Source organism: Ruditapes philippinarum, unplaced genomic scaffold (assembly GCF_026571515.1).
Source record: "Ruditapes philippinarum isolate M1 unplaced genomic scaffold, ASM2657151v2 ctg7514_1_1_1_1, whole genome shotgun sequence".
Taxonomy (NCBI): domain Eukaryota; kingdom Metazoa; phylum Mollusca; class Bivalvia; order Venerida; family Veneridae; genus Ruditapes; species Ruditapes philippinarum.
In genome coordinates, this window is record NW_026854888.1 from 19948 (window position 1) to 42580 (window position 22633).

General features: G+C 32.9%; 1 protein-coding gene across 1 annotated transcript; it reads left to right on the top strand.

The window, feature by feature from the left end:
• Window positions 1–6992: 6992 nt before the first annotated feature.
• LOC132741422 (uncharacterized) lies at window positions 6993–16018 on the top strand. Its single transcript, XM_060729577.1, has 2 exons — window positions 6993–7435; window positions 15238–16018. The coding sequence occupies exons 1-2, from the start codon at window positions 7078–7080 to the stop codon at window positions 15660–15662; spliced, it is 783 nt and encodes a 260-aa protein (XP_060585560.1). The 5' UTR covers window positions 6993–7077; the 3' UTR covers window positions 15663–16018.
• Window positions 16019–22633: the final 6615 nt, after the last annotated feature.

Here is a 22633-nt window from a genome sequence, read left to right on the forward strand (position 1 = left end):
AATGATAACAAAAGGAGATAATCGCGATCATTCGCGACATCTAGAGTAATGAAATGCGTCAGTACAACTGACATTTAGTTATTTTTACATCAAGTATCAATTCTACCAAAACAAGTTTCACTTTGTTTCCAGGTGTTATATACACTTCTGAATTAATTTAATTAAGATTAAAATGGTTACATGCAATCAGACAACATGCACAAATCACAATGTTGCCTTTAACTGCAATCGCATTTTGTATCTGTAACGTATGGAAGCACTGGAGGGCCCTTTTGACTTCTGACTTAATGACTTTTGACTTGGGAGTTATGACTTTTGACTTGGGAGTTTTGACTTTTAACTCAAGACTTATTACTTCTTAGTTGTGAAAGTAATTAATTAAACCACACTTTAAGAGAGCACGTGAGTAATGAGCGAAGATGGCTGTGTTGTGCCAAAATATCAAATTCGTGTTTGCGTGTTGTTTTCTATGCACTCTGTTGAAGATAACAGCTGGTGTGGTGCCAGCTTACCTGCCTTTGTCGTCTCCGAATGTTGATAAAGCATCACTCATTGAAGAACATTTCAAACAAGGTTTTAAATACAATGAAATTCTTGGATTTTTGCTACTAAAGCATGGTATTTTGTTGTCACTGCGTCAGCTGAAAAGAATCTTGAAGAAGTTGAACCTGAAACGTCGAGGTGTACATTTGCAATCGCAGTTGAAAAACGTGCGTGTAATTGGCACGGAAATGCATTATAGTGGAAAGTCTGTCGGTTATCGGACAATATGGCGCCGGCTGAAAGTGAATCATAATATAGATGTAAGCTATAAAGATGTCATGGACATAATGAAGGCAATAGATCCAAATGGTGTTGAACTGAGAAAAGCACATCGACTTAAAAGACGTTTCTATTGTGCAAAAGGGCCAAACAATATTTGGCATTTAGATGGTTATGATAAGTTAAAACCATTCGGATTTTGTATACACGGAGCGGTAGATGGTTTTAGCAGGAAAGTTATCTGGTTAGAAGTTTCTGAAACTAACAACGATCCAAAACTGATTGTGATATATTATTTAGATGCATTGAAGCGCATTGAAAAAAACACCTCGCATACTTCGTTGCGATGCTGGAACAGAAAACAGTGTTGTTTGTCTTCTACAGCAGTTCTTTCGGAATGAAGCAACCGACCACTTTGCTGGTAGTCGCTTATTGTTGGAAGAAGCACTTCTAACCAGCGCATTGAAAGATGGTGGGGTACGCTACGTCAACAAGGAATACAGTGGTGGATTAACTTTTTTAAGGATTTGCGCGATTCTGGTCGTTTCAATGAACTCGACCAGATACATTGCGAAAATTTGAAATTTTGTTTTATGAACAAAATACAAACACACCTGTTCAACAGTGGAATGCACATGAAATTAGACCGCAGCACAATTCCGACGCACATTACGGAAAACCTGACATTATGTATTTTTTACCTGAAACGTTTGGCGCGCTTGATTATGGTACGGTGGTTGACAAACGTGATGTGACCTGTTGTAAAGACATGTATTCAGTTCCAAAGAGAAAGTTTGACCTCCAAATGCCAGTAGATGCCGATTCAGCATTGAGTTGAATGATTTAGTGGCAAACTCGTATGAAGACTGAAGTCTTTTTAAGCCATGAAGTTGTTTTGTTAGAGAACAAATGATCAACACGATCCATCATTATCATCATCATCTACATCATCATGATTATCATTATAAGTATGTTGACTGCAATGATGATTGTCATGATGCTGCTCCTCATGATGAAGGTCGACTTTATAATTTAAATAATTATGTTGTTGATGATAAGCAGAAGTTGATTTCGATGATAATGATTATAATCATGACGATGATGGTAACTATATTAAGGATGATGATCGTGATGATGTTGTAAACTATAGTATAATATATTTTATAGTTCATAACGTAAGTGGCATATGTTTATTCTTATGTTTGACAGTCAATTATAACAAACGAATATGTCACGAAAGTCAATGTTATTTCTACGTTCAAATACATCGTGGCTCACAAAGGTCTGTTTGTAACCGTTAACGTTTCAGTCAAGAAAAACTACGGACCTGTGACAAGTGTAGACCGAATAAGTCTGTGCAGGTGTGCAGACTTACTAGGGCCTATATACTTTACTTTCAGTTAATTAGAATCTGGCTATTAAAATGAAGTCACTGCCCCACGTTCATCTTTGTAGACCAAACGCCCTAGTACGAAACTTGCCAGTACTACCGTATTCTTCCTAGTAATCGCCCAGGGCGCTTAGAAAATTGTGAAAAGTGGGCGCTAATTAGGTGTCAGGTCTTACAAAAGTATACAATATGTAAGAGTCACAGCTATGCAAACTCTGTTGATATCTCGTATTTAAAGTGGTCCCGTTTACTGACAAATCACTACAATGGGTTTGAAATGTGAATATTCACAAGTGAAATTTTCTAGGCCCGCGGGCATGCATAAAAATTTAAAATGTCGATTGTGGTCAGTTGATTTTTTTTCTTTTAAGACAATTTATCCTGGGCGCTTAACCACTTACAAATAGAAAAGAAGGGATGGGCGCTTATAGAAGCATTGGCTCTTATTAGGGCGAATAGGTAGTTATCCGTGGTAAGGTCAGCTTCAAGAATTTCCAGGATGACGCATTTGTAAAGCTAAGGACGTTTTAAACGATATTGCAATGACACTTCGTGCACAATGGTCTGACTTGTGACTTCATATTTCTGACTAGAGACTTCCTATTTGTGACTTTTGACTTCTTACTTGTGACTTCCTACTTGTGACTTTTGACTTCCTACTTGTGAGTAGTGACTTCAAACACTTGTGGTCTTGACTTTTTACGTATCGACCTCTATAACAAATGCACGGAATTAATATATGGTTTGGGGATTGACAAAGGAACAGATATTCAACCGCCATGAAGCTGTACGTGTATCATTAAATGCAACTAAAATATAATAAATTTCGAGAGCTTGGTGCAAAACAGTTGTATCTCCTTCTTTATCTAGTTTAAGTTACAACCGTTTCGCAATAAGCCCTCAAAATGGATTAAACAACTAGACTTTTTCTAGCCCTAGTATTAAGCGCCCGTGTAGGGCAAGGTCATGCACTAAAACTCTGATTTTTTGTTCTTATTCCACAAGTCCAATTTTACTATAGCACAGCTTTGGATACGAGACACCAGCACACGGAAGGTGGTTCTTTTTGTTATATTTTCCTCTAGATGACAACAATATCATTCTCAGCAAAGCTTCTACTTAAGCTCACGCGATCAAAAACTACAATAAGAGCGTCATGGGCAGCACACTCGACTATTTGGTAGTAAAATGAAAACCATCTTAGTCGACAAGGCAGTCAGTTTTAACAAAATGCTTGACCGAGTTATCTACCCATGTCTGGGGGTTGGGGTCATGGTGGTTAACAAGTCTGCAAAATTTCAAAGCGATATCTTAAGGAACTTGGAACATAATTGATGTGGTATGAAAAATTGGACAGAACATTAAACTAACGCCGACGCCCGGATGAGGTGAAAGCTCTCCTTATTCTTCGAATAGTCGAGCTATAAATATAAATTACAGGATGTAAAATCAAGGAAAATTAATACAATTTTGTTCTAAAAGCACAACATGACAATATCTTTTAAAAAATGTTAGTATTTATTATATTATTGATTTAAAAAAGAACTTTTATTTAACAATAAACAATTGAAGTAGAAGTTTGTTCCATTTCTTGGAGCAGCGAACTAGTAGTTGGGGGCTGTTTTTTCTTCTTTGCCTTTCTATTTTTAATGTTGTCTATGAATTCCTTTATACGTTGTTTCCTATGTATGTCCTGTAAATTACAAAAAGATAAAATTTCGAAAGGTGCTTCATTTTGTGCTTCATTTTATCAACATTGCTTACCTGGTGTTTTAATAATATTATTTAATCACTGTTGCACAAGAGATAGTATTTTGTGATTTTGTGTACTTCATTCAAACAATCTCAATTAATTGAAGTTTCAGAATTACAATTTTCTAATACTAACCATTAACGACACAAATTATACTGTCATGAGATAATCAGATTACACATGGTTTAGTTGTTTTAATAAAACATAGCAAATATATTCCGTTACTAATCTTTATTACAAATGGCATATTCTTATTAAGGGGAGGTAATTATGGGAGAACAGGATACATATCGGTAAATAAAACAAAATCAAGTCGATGACCTAAAAGAATTGAAGATTGGAAGGTATTCTGTACAGTTTTACTGATAGCAAAGTTTTTTTTTATTATTTTGATTTCTGACAAGGTCTAGCTGATCAACTAGCTAGCTGAACCAAAGTGTTTTTGAGCCACTTATAGCCTCCTGGGTCTAGTTCTGGCTTTCAAATATAATATGCCGTTTTTTTCATCTGAGGAGGCATTTTGTTCCCGTAATGTACAGTAAACTATAAATATGGGAACGTCGAATGTGTTTGACCAACCCGAATCCAGTGATAAATCTAATTCTCATATACATGGAGAGGACCAGATGAATAACCTTGATGAATAAAATTGGTGTGTAATTGTATTTTACATGTATGCATAATCAGTCATTTAAAGAAGAGTGTTTCTTTGTTTTTTAGTTTTGTGAATGGTATTAATACACTAAACGAAATCGATCATTCCGACAACCTTTTCCATGTACATGTATATACAAATGTATAGTGGTCAGAATAATTATGTATATATATACTTGTATAGAATAATTACAACGATTCTTGTATAAACACTTATCATAGTATCATCATTTTATATCAGTAAATGCATTTTGTAATAATTCAATCTTAACAAGAAGCCAATAACTGATTTGGCATATATTTTGAAAACTCGAGCTTATCTGCAAGTTTAAATCTTAGTACTTATAAATTTCATTAAGTATAGATTGTTTGATTGATGGAAGTTAGACTCGGTTCCCCCGTGAGGCTTGAAAGGAGTCACTTTTCTCACATTGAGGGAGAGTGTTAATTTCTTATGGTAAACGCATCTAGATCTCAGTGAACAAAAATACACAGACCGTCCAAATTGTATTGCCCGATTAGTGATGGATATGTATAACATCGCTAAATTACATTATTTAAGAAGAATATTCAAGCAAACTATAAAAACTTACATCATCTGACAAATCGCTGTCCGCCATGTTGCATCTCCTGGCTTAAAATGAGCGGCAATGCATCATCACAAATTACAAGTCACAACTTAGAAGTCACAAGTCATAACTCCCAAGTCAATAGTCAAAAGTCATTAAGTCAGAAGTCAAAAGGGCCCTCCAGTGCTTCCATAGTAACGTCTCTAAATATATTAAGTAATTAACATGACAAATAAATTGCCCAACCAACGTAAATTACAATCTAACTAAGTTCTGATAGCAAGCTCAATCCTACCCGCCTCCCCGTAAAAATAAATATAAATTACACTTTTATAGTGTTTGCAAAGTCATGAGAACAGTGAACGCATTGATACCTGTACAACTGGTAGATGATTTCCATTTTAAATATGAACGATCGTCTAATTATACTGTAAATAATACACAAGCGTTGCCTTTCCTCAATCTGAAATTAGCGTTTAGCCATAGTCTAGAAATACCGAATATACATGTAAATAAGCACGTCTTTAGCCACTATCTGAAAATACTGATTATAATACTTTCAAACTGGAATTATGATTTAGCCAATGGATAAACAGTCCTGATGATAGTAATACACGTGTGACTTTTTTTTTCAACTGAATTAAACAGGCTTTAGGTGCTAGGGGGCGTAGAAGGTAGTTTGCAATTGACAGTACCGTCCATGAACAGGCTCAATCAAACCGAGCCTGCAACTTTTTCAATTTTACCGTGTTGGACTTTCTTAAGGGATTCTTATTTTCTCTTTTTCTTTTTTTAGCCACTGTCTTAAAATACTGATAATAATTAACATGTGTGCTTTCATGAATTAAGCCACTGTCTATGGTAAACACGTGTTGCATTTGTTTGTTAATGAAAGAGTTGTCCATCTACAGATTATTCCTTAACAGTTGAAATAAAGGCACATTATGCTCAGAAACAACGAGTTTTTTTTAAGTTTGAAAGAAGTGCAAATAGATACAAACCGTTAAATATATTTCTTTTAATATTAGCGCATGATAGCTTTTTTGTATCATTTGTTAAGGCTGTGGGTAAAAATAATTTTGTGCCAGGATGAGTGCAGTTCATCATAAACCCGTTTAAAATACATGTCTATCTATCCTTCAATCACATCGCTTAACGATCTAGTTAAAGTTGTTTAAAACTGATATGATTACGATTTTTTATTAAACATTTAGAAACGTTTTTATTTTGCATGCGTTTTAGCGTGCGTATATCGTTTAGCGTATTTCGTTTTGCGTGCGCTTGCGTATTCCGTTTCGTAAAGCGTGCGTGTAACGTTCGTTCGTATAGCGTGTTACGTTCGTGCGTTTTTTCAAGAGGGTGCGTATTGCGTGTAAACTGAAACGTCCACCCTACTGTAACACCGTTGTTTATATCATACCCCGTTCAGTCAATAACATACATTTCAAACGAACAAATTTAAATTTTATTATTAAAGTGATAAAACTTAAATAATGCTTTATAATGTAACTGCATAATGTTGATCCTGAAACATTTGTAACCATTTCAACATAAGATAGTCATCAAAAATGTGTAATTAAGATATTAAATTTGTTTATATCTTAATCTAAGGTTTAAATTATAGCAAACAATACTATTTAAATTTAAGACAGATAATTAAGCTTAGACAAAACAATATCCAGTTGCAAAATGTTTAAGTTATCGAATTGTTATCCTTTGATACTGAAAATAATTTCGCCAAACTGTGTTTGAAATGACAAACAGATGAATAATAAAATCTGACATCAACTAAAATTCATTTGTATGATGTTCCTTCAAACTGTTTAGTCATTCAATTAAAAATGTGTTATATGACTCTGTTTTGACAAAGCAGTTTTATATTCTTAACTTCTGATTTGTTTCACAATTATCTAACCTGATCAAAAGTGGGACTGTTTAGATAAATTATAATGATGATATTAAACATTTTGACAAAGTTGCTGTACGTTGCCGACATGAAAACGTGTTTAATTATTTCAACTTTGTTAGTTACCTGCTCATCGGAGCCACACTGCTCCAAATTTCATTATGAGGAAAAACTACTGGAAAAAATGATCAGGACAGAAATTCTTGTTGAAAATATGAAGAAACAAATGGATACCATAGAAACGCGAGTTACCGAAGCATTAGCCAAACTTAACGAGAATACTGTCAAATGGAACGGTGAAATAGAAGCAATGCAAGAAAACAGCAATACAAGTCTTCAACTGGTCCAGGAGAAAGCAAGTGATCTTGACAAAAATATGCAAGAAGTGCAAGACTTGAAAGGTAATCTGCTTTACTTTTGTGTATTTTGATTAAATGTTGTTAAGGATACAAACCTGTTTTGTTAAACCTGTTGGAAAAGGTGTTTTAATATTAAGATGATTCAATTAGCAAAACAAATAGCCACGGTCTAAATTACATGTATATGTTGATATCGACTTATTTTAACACTTTCTATGGGTCTGGAAAATTTCAGTTAAAAGGAAGGAGAGTTATATAATACTAATTATAGAATATCATTGACGTTCTTTCGTTCGCTGTTCATCACGTACATTGCTATGTGACAGATGACATTTGAAAGAGTAACGACAATAATAAGCATTTTGCAGGCGGTCATGTTAATATTTTGTAAATTATGACGTCCCAGTGAAAAATATGGAACATAATTAATGCATTTATTCTATCTTGCTTGATGACATTGGAACTTGCATTAACTTTGATTCCATCTTGCTTTATGATATTTAAACTTTGAATTATGCTGGATTCCTTTTTGCATTATTACATGCAAAATTGCGTAGCGACGTTTGATAACAATTGAACTTGCACAAGTCATTTATCGTACTGTTTTTGGAATATCATATAAAATGTTAACGTCATATACCTTTATGTATAAGCTACTTTTCTTCATGCACTTAACAAATAATTTACGGTTTAGTTCTATTTTGTATTACTTTTATGCAGAAGTTATTCAAAATTGACTATTTTTTAATTCTCTACTTCGTTTTGTACACCTAAAATCACACGATCGATTTTGTTTAAGTGTTTATTATATGAGATATTGTTCGCGTGGCGTGATTACTGTTAGCTATCGCTTATTTCCATTATTCAGTGTTTATGCTAAATAAAACTCGGTCTCTGATTATTTGTGGATCATGTTTGATCATCTGACATTGTATATAACCCATTTAAACAATGTCTAGCGATTGTGAACTGTTAAGGGACGAGAACTCTGTTATCGAGATCAACGGAATTTTCCCACATTTGGCCTATCATCGGCATTTTCCGTACATAAACTGCGGTGACCATACAACGGAATGTAAATACCTATCAAACACTAAATATACAAGTACAAATGTTGCTGAGAAGCTCCGCGCAAAAAAATGTGCTCAGTACAGATACCTTACCAAATCATTTCTGCGCACAAGTCATTTTCCATTTAGATTAAGGTGACAACGGAGTCAATTATTACTGAAAATACCTAAAATGAGATTCTTTGCTTAGTAGATTTATCAACCTTTTCTGAACACATTCGTGATTTAATTTTGGAAGCAGTTAGTCCAAAAAATGTGTTTTTAAACGTTTTAAAACGGTACCTGTACCATTTTTATCTGCTATTCGCGTAATCTGTCAATTATCGATAACGCTCCGCCCCCTGTTGAGGCATCAATGAGGGAAATTGGTAGTTCCATATATCCGTGAATTACCCGTCCATACTGGTCCATCTACTCGTAATTCATGTATCGTACAAATACCGTACATCTTTTATGAATATCGTCTACCTTTTATTAAGCATTTTTTTAAAATAAGAAATTGTCGGCCAATGTACGTAACATAATGTATGAAACATAAATAATTAAGCATAGCGGCAAATCGCACGACCACGGGTTGATTTAAAATAGAGTTGCTAAAATATCCATAATGTGTGAAAATAATTTGTCTGTCCCGTTAATCTGATAGATATTACATTGAGTTTATGGACTTTTGTACGGATTCATCGGCTTGCTTTACATTCAACCTCGTTTTCTAACAATGTCAAGTAAAACAACAACAAAAACAGACAACATTTTTTATGTGAACGCCTATATGACTTGTGGTAAGGTGTCCCTGACAAATTTCTAAACCATTTTAGATTGTTTAAGGATGATCATTTCTCTATGAATCAATAAAAAAAGATATTAATATATACTATCAGTGAATGCTCTGAAAAAATTGTTCGCCAGTAAATCGAACACAGTACTAATAAACCTGGGACAAAGTATGGAATTTATATTGTATATCCCAGTAGAAACTGGATATCTATACCGTGCATAGATGATTTTCATGATAAAAGAAGTCATAAAGGTCAGATCATAATGATCGATTGATACCTTTTATTTCTATTATAATATGTCAAGCATTTATTTCAATTTGGAGGGAGAAATATATAATATCTCGTTTTTATTTTTACATTTACCATGGACTTTAAAAAACCATCAGAAGCTCAGTTTTTTGTTATTTTAATTTATATTTTAACGGAATTTCATATACGAATACACAGACAGAGTGACGCTGGTATAATATAATAATAATGCTGATGATAATAATAATAATCTTCAAAAGTGAAACAATTAAATACCCCGCAAGCGGTGCGCAAATACGTTCCATTTCCCCCCACCGAGTGCCTCAAATTTTACCAAAAGTCACGTGACATGTGCGACCGACAGTAAATCACGTTAAGATTTGAAGAAATTTCTGTTATAAACTGATATTAATCAGCAACTTTTTAATTGATCAGATGTCACTGGGTCATAAAATGTTGTTAGAGTATGTTAGCGCAACTTGTGACCCTCTCTGGTGCGATATTTGTGTATTATGCAATTATTTAGCGTGAAACGTAGGGGTCCGAGAGAGAACAGCCGATTTATGACACTTCGTTTGATGCGGGTCGGACTAACTTTGAATCGGCATAACTTTTTTAATAATCAAGCAATTAACATGCGGTTTAAAGCACATGAAAGGGAATTTATTTACGGAGGGAACCGTGTCAGGGATTTTTGTTTGCTCAATCAGCGACTAAATTATCTTTAATTACGTAGTATGTATGGTGAAAAAAGTCGCATAAAATGTTTGACGTTACGTAATATTTTTTTGAGAAAAGATAGAAAAAATTTGAGACACGGTTCCCCAGATATTATAAGTATGTTTATTTTCCTAAAGTTTGATGACAAAAAAATAAAAAATGACTTTGATATGACGATTTAAAATTTTAGGATTTTTATTAAAAATCAATCATTTACAAAGGCATTTTTTTCAAATATGTTATTTTTTATGTTGATCAACGACATTTAATGCACAAAGATTAAATACATAACAATTATTACTAAAATAAGTTGGTTTAAATGACATTTATCTGAGTACCACGGAAAGTGTCTGTTGTCACCTTAAGGAGTAGTGTACATTATACCAGATGTTGTGTAAATCAATTAAATTTGCATAATTATACTTCTCGTATGCACTGTCCATGACAGAGGAGCCAGATATTAAATTTTTTAAAATATGCTTTTACTGATGCCTACCTGGTACATGTAAGGAAAGTAATTCAAATACAAACAAGACTTACAAGACTTGTAAATGTAATGTGACATGACAGTAGTGCAACATTGTTCTGTTTGTGTCGCTACTGTAGTCAGTAATATTAGATGTAAAAAATATCAAAGCATGTACATTTTCTTTTTCACCTATAATACTATTCACTTTCTACAAATATCAACAACTAATCATTGTAGGAAATATTAAAATCCAAATGTAAATAAGCCAAATCGACTTTATTTTTCAAAATGTCCGTTACATGTTTTGCGCCAAATGGTATATCATGTTAAGCAAGAAAGGCATTGATGCAAAGAATCAAATGGCGTCCAAGCAAGAAATGCAGCAAGCGACGATGAACTAGTAGACATCTGATGACAGAATATTCTTTTAAACTTTTTAATGGTTAATTGGATTTTACCAGAATTGTACATGTATATCATAGATGAATGGGAGGACGAAAGACATTGTTTATCGTGAACTTTGGTCGGCTTGCTAAAAATAAAAATATTATATGTATTGTCGTTGGAACCTACAAAAAAATGGGATGGATTTCTAAAAGACCAAATTCATGATTGTTTTTTGTTATACGCGATAACAAAAATAATGGTACATTTAAAATCATGAATAAATTTGCATGGCATGTTGATATATTAAAAAATTATTTATCAATGGAAGATTGTTACCTGTATTTTAGGTATGAGAAAATTCACTAACATCATGTTCATGCGAGTCAAAGATATAAAAGGTACTTGACATAGGTTATAAATAAAGAGTTATTGTTAATTGATTTATTGGGAGATGAATCTACTATTTTGTTGAATTGCTTCAAAATCCTCGTCTGATCCATCAGTGTGTTTATATTCCAATCAAAAAAACCCATAACACCTCGACAAACGTTTCTGTTGTTAAAATACATGTCGCAGTATCCGGCAAATCAAAACATTCCACTCAAACCACCATAAAACCGATTGCCTTCAAACAAAATGGAATCAACTTCTAATAGCAAAAATTCGGGACACCAGGGTCGATTTAAATAATCAGGGGAGCTATTAATTTACTTTTTTTTTCGATAAGTTATAAAGGGTGCAATTTATGGTTGAATATGTTTGCATTTCATTCTGCAAAACTCTCCAGTTCGTTCAATTACCATAGCGGTTAATTAAACTACTTCTATAAATAGATTTTCGGACTTTCTCAATGTTAAGGTCATATCTATTTATAGCTTTGTTCCCGTTCTCATTCATTAATATGACATGCTGCGAATCACCGAAGGGGAGACCAATATATGACTTTACATAATAGAAATCGAAAGGAAATCGTGCTTCCGAATTTATTTTTAGCTGTAAATCGAAGGGATTAATTGATAAAAATCGGGTCCATGGACAAAAAACTAGTGGTAAACACAAATAGCTCCGCGTCCATAAATTGCCCAGAAAAGAATATAAACATAAGAAGAAAAAGTTTATGCAATGCAATTTTATATATGTATACAGTCTAATTGAAAGAAAAAATATATTCGTGAACAGTTATTAAATGGGACAGTTATACAGTGGTGGATTCAGGTCCTGGCTTAAGGGCTGCACCCATCCCCAGCTCAGCCCAAGCTGTGATGGAATATATACGTGTCAGTTTCATGCAAAAGAAGTGGTTATAGTGTGCTCCCTTATAAAACATTTAATGTCATCATACATTTGTTAAGCACCTGCCTAGGTGCTGCAAAGGTCTTTATCTATGATTATTTAAATAAAGACACATACAATGTATGGGAATCTGTGTTCCTTATAAGAGGTCAATTGAGTAAAGTTGTGTATTTCGTTAAAACACACTTCCATTCTTTTAATAACTTTTACGATATAAATGTATATCCATAGGGCCCACTTATAGTGTATAGGATTTAAAGCAAAACATTTGTATGAAGCCAAATGATATTTAATTTATATAACATAAAGTCTGTGTATCCGGTGTCCGCCCCTATACGCCCCTATAATGGACGTAACTTTGTTATACTCCATGCGCCAAAATAGCGGGACCATCCGGGAAATAACGGGATGTACCGACAAAGCGACACCTGCTGTTTTAATATGAAAATGAAATATTGCAACTCTCATTATGCTTACCGCCAACCGCTTAGTGCGTTCCGTAACATGCGACTATGATATCGCTATCGTTGTCATCTTCGTTGTTGATGCGCAGTGATCATGCATTGCATTATATTTGTAATCAGTGAATATATTGAATCATATGAAGGCTAAGACACGTCAAAATCGCCAAGTTTGGATTAAATTCAATTATTTGTTGTGAAATGGTGTCGACAATGTAAGCGGCAAATTTATAGCAAATTAAAGGTACTAACAGGAGCTTACCATTTTACATCTATAGTTATATCAAGAACAAGCAAAGAATGTTATCTTAAACACCGAACATAATACGCTGTGTAATTAAACATATAGCATATTAAAATATGCGAGTTTGATGGTTTGGAGGGGAACGCATGAAGTTGCAATTACATAATAGTACATTCAGTAACCGTCATGCATGATAGTATTCTTCAAAACGTAGGTTTCCTTTGTCATAAAAAAGTATGGAAGCAAGCATAATGTAAGTCCCAATATCATTAAGCAAAATGGAATAAATGCATTAATTATGTTCCATAGAAAAAACCTTACGTACCTTGCGTATTCATCTTACGTAACAAAAATGTAGATAACACAAGTGTTACGCACACTTTCGACCCGCTGATAGGACGTTTACCACAACTTTTCGCGTAACTTCAAACTATCATACTTCTGACAGAGAACCGTATCTTTCCGGACAAAATAGTAATGGCGGGGAAATCGAATTGTTGGAAATAGCTGATAAAATATCTTACTGCTAGACATTGCAAACTTATTCGAACTTTTTAATTATTCCATGGAATATATGAAACAATTCATCGTTATTCTAGCACAACACACTTTGCAAACCAGCACATATTTCGAAGAAATAGTTTTGTCGATCTCAACATGACTCGTACTTGTCAAACCTGTGTTATAACGACGATGTGTTTTTGACCTGACGAGCCGGTATATATATAGTTGTAAAGCATAAATACAAGTTCCATACAAAATGGTATGTTTCGATTGTAAAGTTTTGGGAAATAATGGTGAAAAAAATCCTCCTGATACGAATAGTGTTTTTAGCTCACCAGAACCGAAAGTTCAGTGTGAGCTATCAGTATCAAAAGGGTATGGTCCGCATTGTTTCTGGCTGTTTCTGTGAGCGACTCAGGGCCATAATGTCCCTCTTTTTGTTGTTGTTGTTTTTTGTGTTTTTTTCCACCATACTGTGTAAGTAACTGTAGAAATATAGATCTACTTACAAATATGTAAGACTGTTAACTAATAAAATGTTATTTTATGAAGATGAAGGGCAAATCTATGTAAAAATACCAGTTATAGATAACTGCAATGGGGTCAATAGATAGTAAGTCGATTTTTTTTCCTTCTTTTTTTTCGAATTTCTTCAAATGCATAAACCCCACATGGAAATAAATTTCTTCGACCGACGTTACTGAAATAAACTACAGAAAAAATGCCGTGATTTATGGATAAATATTGCGGTGTCCACATATTGACCAAGTTTTACGGTGCCTAAATTACACACGTTGAAACGTGAAAAATAAAACAAATATACATAAAACATGTTATTAAAGTGGTGTTACTTGTACAAACGACAATTATGTACATATTTAATTGTTATTATTTATATTGCATTTCGATCAGTGGACTATAATGTCGTTATATTTTGCAATCAAAGCAATATTTTTCACAGTATGCCCAAACTGTTTTCACTATTATATTGACTTAGTTAGTGAAATATTTTGCATGTTGTAAAGAGTAATAAGTTTCAATTTAAATGACACATTCGATGGAATGAAAAAATCCGATGATATTTCCTTGTTTTGGGCAAATTATCATCTGTTTTATTGTCGTATGCAGGCTTGACATATATTTTGTATGACAGAAAGATAAGGTGTATCGCTGTACATGTACCAGAAGTATGGTATTTTGACGTTGCGTTAAATGCCCTACCACAGTGGTCGACAAAAGAGTGCAACTTCAAGATAATTGTGCTATTTCCTGAAATAAATCGATATTTACGGATTGATAAAGACTTTGTTGTCTATAATCAGGGATCTTTTTGCATCACTGATCTAATTGATAGTAATATGATAGCATTATAAGTTCATTAAAGAATATAACCAATGTTACGATATAGTAATATCAACATTTGTCTATGAAAATGATATTTGAGAATGAAACGGAAAGTCTTTAACATATTTTTTTACATATGGTACTTTATGAACGAACAAATGCTGTCAAGTGAAATGCGTATGGTAACAAAGAACTGCACACAAAATTGATAAAATATTTAAAAAGTTGAGGTAATTATAAACTTTAAAAAAACATTTGTGTATTACAAACAAAAAAGTTTCATATTTAATACAAATATTAGTAATGTTATTACTTTAATTTCAGCAAAAATTGTATCGCTAAAAATTGCTTTCAATGCAAGGAACATAAAAAACAAAAGTCCAGCTGTCGGCGACACCATTGTATTCACTGACATTCTCCTTAACTTTGGCGAGGCTTACAATTCCGACTCTGGAGTATTTACTGCTCCATTTGGAGGCATTTATCTGTTTACAGTTCAGTTATGTATTTCTGCTAGTTTGTATATTGATTATGGATTAGTTGTTGATAATGTTTATATGGATACAGCCAGGTACAACATCGGTACAGGCTATTGTGTCTGCTTCAAGTTAAGCACAACAGTCCATGTCAAGACAGGGAACAAAGTTTTTGTGAAGGTCGTAAGTCGCTCGGGAAGCGGGATTATTTTACATCACAGTAACTCACACTACTCGACATCATTTTCCGGAGTTCGTATTCAGACAGATTAGATATTATTTCTTAACTGACACAAACACCAATGTCTAGATATAAATCATTATCTTGATACCTATAGTTGACAGAATATTTATGTGTTGTGATGATAATTATACCATAGTGATAGAATAATTGATGCTTGTTAATTTCCTTAAGAAATTGGTTCGTCTAAAAAGTGAATGTGGAAAACTGGGAATGTTGTCGAACACTGCCGAACGATGCCGAACTAAAAATGATCCAGACTCTACTAATTACATCAATAAAATCTTTGTTGCAACAATTTCGTGTTCTGTAATCTAAAAATAGCCATAAGCTTTACTTTTTGAACAAATTCTTTTAAGGAACAATCACAAGGATGTTTTCAATATAATTGTTAGGTTGTTGCTCTTTTTGTTTGTTTGTTTTTTGTTGTTGTTTTTTTTTTTTTTTTTTTTTTGTCGTTTTTTTTTTCAAAATTGTGTATACTATATTTTACCGGCCATAGCTTAGCACTGATTAAATTATTGATATTCTATTCTTTCCTTTGGTATCTTATAAATATTCACTATCTATTTTGTCTTATAAATATTCATTCAAATTATATGATGCAATAAAGATAAGAAATAAACTTTACATGTATAATCATTATAATCATTAGTTATCGCCAATTATAAGATATTGTACATTTGTATTTATTTCTATATATTTGTTGCAAAGATTAATAGGGTGCAAGAAATTGATCTCCGTTATGTAGTCTATGCTATATTAGGTTACATAACAAAAGGTAGCTTTTGCTTTCGAGTACTGACACCACAACTGCTCTTAAATAATCAATTTTGAAGCACAGCAAAGTGGTCATTTATTTCGGAGCAGTTTTCTCCGAGTATTAGCCTAACAGATGAATGTTAAAGCTGTGTTGTACGGCGGTCAATGAGTATGTACACGTACAGTCATCTGAGACAATAGCAATTATAAAGTCAGATAGCCCTGACAAGAGATATTGTTGCCAACAAAATGGTCTGTCTTTCAAGCCCTCACTTCGTGCTAGCGGCTCACGCAACTTAGTAGTAAGTTTTGTTTCCTGTTTTTTAACAATGATTCACTTAAAATCTGTTAGGAGAGATTCCTCGGAAGCAAGAAAACAACATGAAAATTGTAAACAAAAAGATAAATAAAGGTTTATTAAAAATGGTTGTTGAACAAGGTTCATTTAAAAATTTTGTTGAACGAAGGTTCGCGAGGCTTGATTGAATTGTTGTGAATACAGAATTCATGTAGTAATATCAATATTATTTAATCAAACAGTTGATATGTGTAATTCAATAATAAATCATGTAATATATTGGTGAGTTGGCTTTGTACTTAAAACTTCCGTGAGTGTTTGGCTCAATATGTCTTCTTTTGTTTGTACCCTCTGAAATAAAATTACACATAACGTATTAGCAATTGTGCATGAGATGATTTTGGTCGTATACGTATGGCATATACGTATGAAAAAATCAGGATAATATTATGGTATATGTTTTATTCAAAAGTTTATTGACATCTTTTTATTAATTATTATTGAAGATTTATAACAAAATGATCACGACAAATATCCTCCACTAGTTCGGTCTTTGTAGTGTTAATGAATGATAAGCTCTTGTCAAAATATTACTGGCCTAGGCAAAAAGTTAAACATCTGAATAATTTAAAGAGAGGCACATAATATAAAGATGTGTAATATTTGTGCAAATGATACCTAGCATGTAAAAATGAATGTGTTTTCCTATTGAAGTATACATTCTACAACTTATAAATTATGGAAGAAATATGGTTAACTAAATGCAAAACATATGAAAATCAATACACCTTACTTATGAAAATGAATCTTTATGGAAACACTTTTTTATAATATAAATAAAATATAGAGAAATATTGATAAAATAAAATGCGTATTTTTATTTTCAGTATTTTCATTATAAAAATTATTTCTCACTGCATTGAAACATTTTTTCGGTATTTTCACTGGCTCTTGCCGGACTACTTTCTTCCAAACAAAATTTAACTTTTATGTCAAAAAAAGAGAAAAATGTATACAATAATAAACAGAAAATTCAAGTTCTATAGGTACGTGATTTATTTTCATCTTGTGGTATGAATGTTATCATATTTCACTCGTGGTTTCGCCACTCATGAAATATTTATTTCATACCACTCAATGAAAATGAATCCTGTATTTATAGGGAAAAAACTTGATTATCCTCTATATATTTACCCGAAATTTATCCTTAGAAGTGGGACAGCAATATCTCCTGGTCTCTTGTTCAGTTCAGAGCAATTCAAGATCAGGGTTAGATAATCTTAACCCTTAACTTGCTAAACCCAAGAGTGATAGCCTCTTCCACAGGCAGAGAGCCATGCTAGTTATAGCAGTTTGAAGAGAATTTATATCGTAAGTATGTCAAATTTTGTACTTTTAAGGGATAACGTTTTCCTTTATGTTATATTAAAATCAATTAATCTTTTAAAAATACTGCTCAAAATTTAAAGCAAGCGAGGTTTTACGCACACGCTAAATGGCTGCGAAGAAATGGTCAGCTGTGCACTGCATACTTTTAGAATAACCGAAAAACAATTACTAGGTAGACCAAAGCCTGTTTATATCTGCGCAGTTGTTGAATTTAAAGGGTTAGCGACACGAAAATTTCGTAACGTCGTACTAGCAGTCTTCGTTTTTAAACTTTGACATGTCAGGTATGATTTAGTCAATGTCGTATTGTGCAAGAAAATCCGACACTATGTATCTTATTTATAAGTAAACAAAGCAGACACGATCGTAATGATTTACCCTTATGTTTTAGACATAAATCAATTTTATACGATATACATGTATAAACTTTTAATAAGCAAACGACCAACAATAAATAAATCAAATTTGAGCATAAACATAGTATACATTTATTAGATATCTATCATTAACAAAATCAATAGAGTAAATATAAATAATTCCATATTCAATTCATCAGACCCGTTATCATAAAAAAATCAAAGGGCTGCAAGCTCTGTGGTATTATGGTACATTTTTTATGACAGCCACATTTTATCATTGCATATCGTGGCTAATTCCTTAAGAAAGAATGTTAAAATCGCTAAAAATACTTAAAAAAAATACAACCAAAAACATGAATTGGATTTGAACCCCAGACCTCTAGCTTCCTAAACGAGCGTGTTACCGCTGGACCACCCGTCAAACAGTCTAAAGCAAACCAAATTATTCTAAATTAGGGTTTGTAATCCTTATTAATTTCGAGTTATTTTGTTGTACACTTGTTGTTTAACAATGATGTAAATAATTTAGCAAAAGTCTTCTCGCCCAAACACTATTCGACAGTCAGAGTTATTTGTGTAAAATGTACGCGCTGAAATGTAGCTAAAAATAGCGCTTTGTTTACGGGGTGATTAACTTTTAAGATCGTTATTTATGGTAGAAATTGATTATCGATCATTATCTCTGTCCGAGAGTCAATATCCTTACTTTATTTTTCAGAAAGTGTAAATAACAAATGTTTATTAAAAGGGCACAATAATCCGAAGCTTAACGGAAATAGCCGAGCAATTTTCATTGGTTAAAATAATATTCAGCAGCGTAATTTATGATTGTGCATTTATTGACAATTCTATAAGCCAAAACTACTTTTAAACTTTGAATGCGTTATAATTCGCTGGATAACAAAATAAAAATATTTCTTTCTTTAACATCGCTAGTTTTAAGCAGTTTTGAGAACTACTTTTATTGTTAGGATTGTTGTGAAGCGCTGTTCATAAGATTGAATGTCAGAATTGTATTTCCTGATCTGCGATCAGAAACTACAAAAACACACGTGACCTCGCTTTACTATATGGCGGCGATTAAGGTTTTTGAAGCTGCAAGGCACAATCCAAATCATCTTAAAAGAAAACTTACGAAACGTTGAAATACGAGTGTATATATTTTCATTTCTTCAAAAGTTCTTTCCTTGTTATTAAAAGTTAACTAACATATTTTATTACAATCCAATGCAGCATTATCGCGTTTTGTTTCATGTGAAACAGTTCCCCTTTAGGTGGAGACAGCGCTGAAGGAGCACATTTGTCTCGGAGCACATTTGTCTTACTTAAGACCGATGTGGTCGCATTTGTCTCACATGAGACAAATGCGACATCAAACTGTCTAACCAATAAAACTCATTTGTGCGATAAATGTGCTCTGATCAAGTTTTTTAAAGGACAAGAAAGCACATCAGTCTTATGATTTTTAAGGGGCAAGAAAGCACATTTGTGTCATGTCATTTTATGAAATATTTGTCACACATTTTCCCACGACTGAAATGTTAGAATCGAGGATCGCCGTTTGACCTCATTTCAAGTGTAATCATCAATAGGTGTGCTTTTTTTTAAGCCATAAAAAATGAACAAATATTTGCGGCTGTCCAAAAATTTATCATAACTACTGACCGTTTTGAAACACTTCCTATTTTTGTAAATCGGCCGATTGTATTAATTTTAATAACCTGGTACCATAAATAATTGACAATCACATTTATGATGGACTTTTACTCCCAATGACGTATAATGCTAAATGCTGGATCCTTAACCTTGTCGTTATTACATAAATATATAAATATACATTTTTTTTCTGTCTTACTTATTTCTTACGTTGTTTTATTTTTTAATGTTAATCTGTCTTTATTTTTTTTTCTTTGTTCGCTTTATATGTATTCATGTCACACTTTCTCATATAAATGCCATCAATGTTGATTAATATATTTTTTCATGGGGAGGGCCGATCGCTTATGTTGTAAGAACTTTGGGCCAACCCTTTTGCTATTTCTTATTTCGAAAACAATTTGGATCTCTGTATATTTACATGTATATATAAGCAATAAAATATGATTAATCAATTTATAAAACTTTAAGCATCGGAAAGAAATGTGTCAGAATTAATTTCTGCATATGCATGTGGGTTCTGGATACTGCACTGGTAGGAATCTTCATTTTGACATGCAGAACAGGGATATCTCTAAGTGAATATAATTATGATCCTATGCAGAGGCAGGATTTTTTTGATTGACCGGAAGTGACCAAAAACGGTATTATAAATACAGAAAACACAGACCAAATGCTGGTAGCCGGTATACGAAAGGGCATAATTATTACCTTTTTAGAATTTTATGGAAGAATGTGAAACAAATGTACTTCGAGTGTCCTTTCTATTGTGTGTCAAACACATCTGTCACATTTTTAATTTGTAGCAAATATGAATGTTTACGAGCACATCGGTCACACATCGTGAGACAAATGTGCTCAGAGACAAATGTGCTCCTACACAGCGCACTCTGTCGCCAGACTTACATTTGCTATTTATAGATTAAACCTGTTTACGCATGATTGAACATTAGCCTGGTTCCACGATATTAAATCTCTGTAAGCTACAGACAGTTGCACAGTCAATTATTTGTTTACTGAGATAAGAAAACAATGCATTTTCTTTCACGGTGATAGGGCGTTTACCACAACTTTTCCGCGCAACGTCAAAATACCATACTTCTGACCGAGACACCGTATCTTTCTGTCATACAAAATGGATGTCAAGACTACATACGACAAGAAAACAGATGATAATTTGCACAAAACAATGTAAAATCATCGAATTTTTCATTCCATCGAATGTGTCATTCAATTTGAAGCTTATTACTCTTTACTACATGCAACATGCTTCACTATCTAAGTCAAGATAGTGAAAACAGTTGGGGCATACTGTGAAAAATATTGCTTTGATTGCGAAATTAAAACTTTCTAGCACGTTTAGTTCATATGACTCATCGAAATGCAATATAGATATGTACATTATTATCGTTTGAACAAGTTACATAATTTTGATAACCTTTTTTTGTATATATGGTATGATTTTCATGTTTTCACGTGCATACTTTAGGCACCGTACAGCTTGAACAATAGCAAAATGTGGACACCGCATTATTTGTCCTTAAATCACTGCATTTATTTTCTTTTCTTTTTTCCAGTAATGTCGATCGACGAGAAATATTTACATCTGGGGTTAATACATTTGAAGAAATTCGAAAAAAAATATATAAAAATCAACTTACTAATCTATTGAGACCATTGCACTTATCTTACTGGTATTTTGGATTTCGACCTTCAAGTCTTCCAAAAATAACATTTTATTAATAAAAGAGAAAGTCAACAGTCTTCCTTCAATAAAACATATTTGTAAGTAGATATGTAAGTTTCTTTAAAAGTATGGTGCATAAGAAAACAATGCCAGTTATTATCAGTCAAACGGAATAAAAATGCGGTGTTAGAATTCAGTGTTGTGCGGTGCTCCAATATGCATGTCAGTTAGACTTTTTGTATCACATATTCTCAAAAATTTACAATATATACACACTCTTTTGTGTGGAACTTTATTTTAAGCTTAACCATTACATATATACGGGCTCGTCAGGTCATAGCAAAAACTCATCGTCGTTAAAGCCCAGGCTTTTGTGATAAGTACAAGTCATGTTGAGGTCGACATGACCTTTTGTAAACACTATTTCTTCGAAATATGTGATGTTCTTCGAATTGTGTTGTGCTAGATTAACGATGAAATTTTTCAAAAATTTGATAACCAAATCTATTGGTTTATACTGCAATTGGCAGATGAGCCAAAATATTTAAAGAAAATCAACACTGGGGAAAAATGTACAGAACTTTTAACATAATAAAGATATTTAGTATTCAAGAAAAAAAAATATTTTAAATGCAATCAGTTACTCACTTAGCAGTAATTATCGCCATATTTCAATTATGGGTTATTTTGTGCATATTCTGGCCTGTTTATCGGTAATTATAATATATTATAAGTGCCGTTTAGAATGCGTAAAAATGCGTTCTCTTTTCACTTGATAATTTTTTACTTTTTTAATACGTTTGAAAAGTTTTCATGAAAACAAGTAAGAATCTGGAGGCATGCTTCTTTAAT

Excerpts from the sequence above, each read along its gene's own strand:
- LOC132741422 (XM_060729577.1), top strand. The coding sequence starts at position 7,078 with ATGATGATATTAAACATTTTGACAAAGTTGCTGTACGTTGCCGACATG. Across the intron at positions 7,436-15,237 it reads AGAAGTGCAAGACTTGAAAG|CAAAAATTGTATCGCTAAAA; the intron begins GTAATCTGCTTT and ends CTTTAATTTCAG.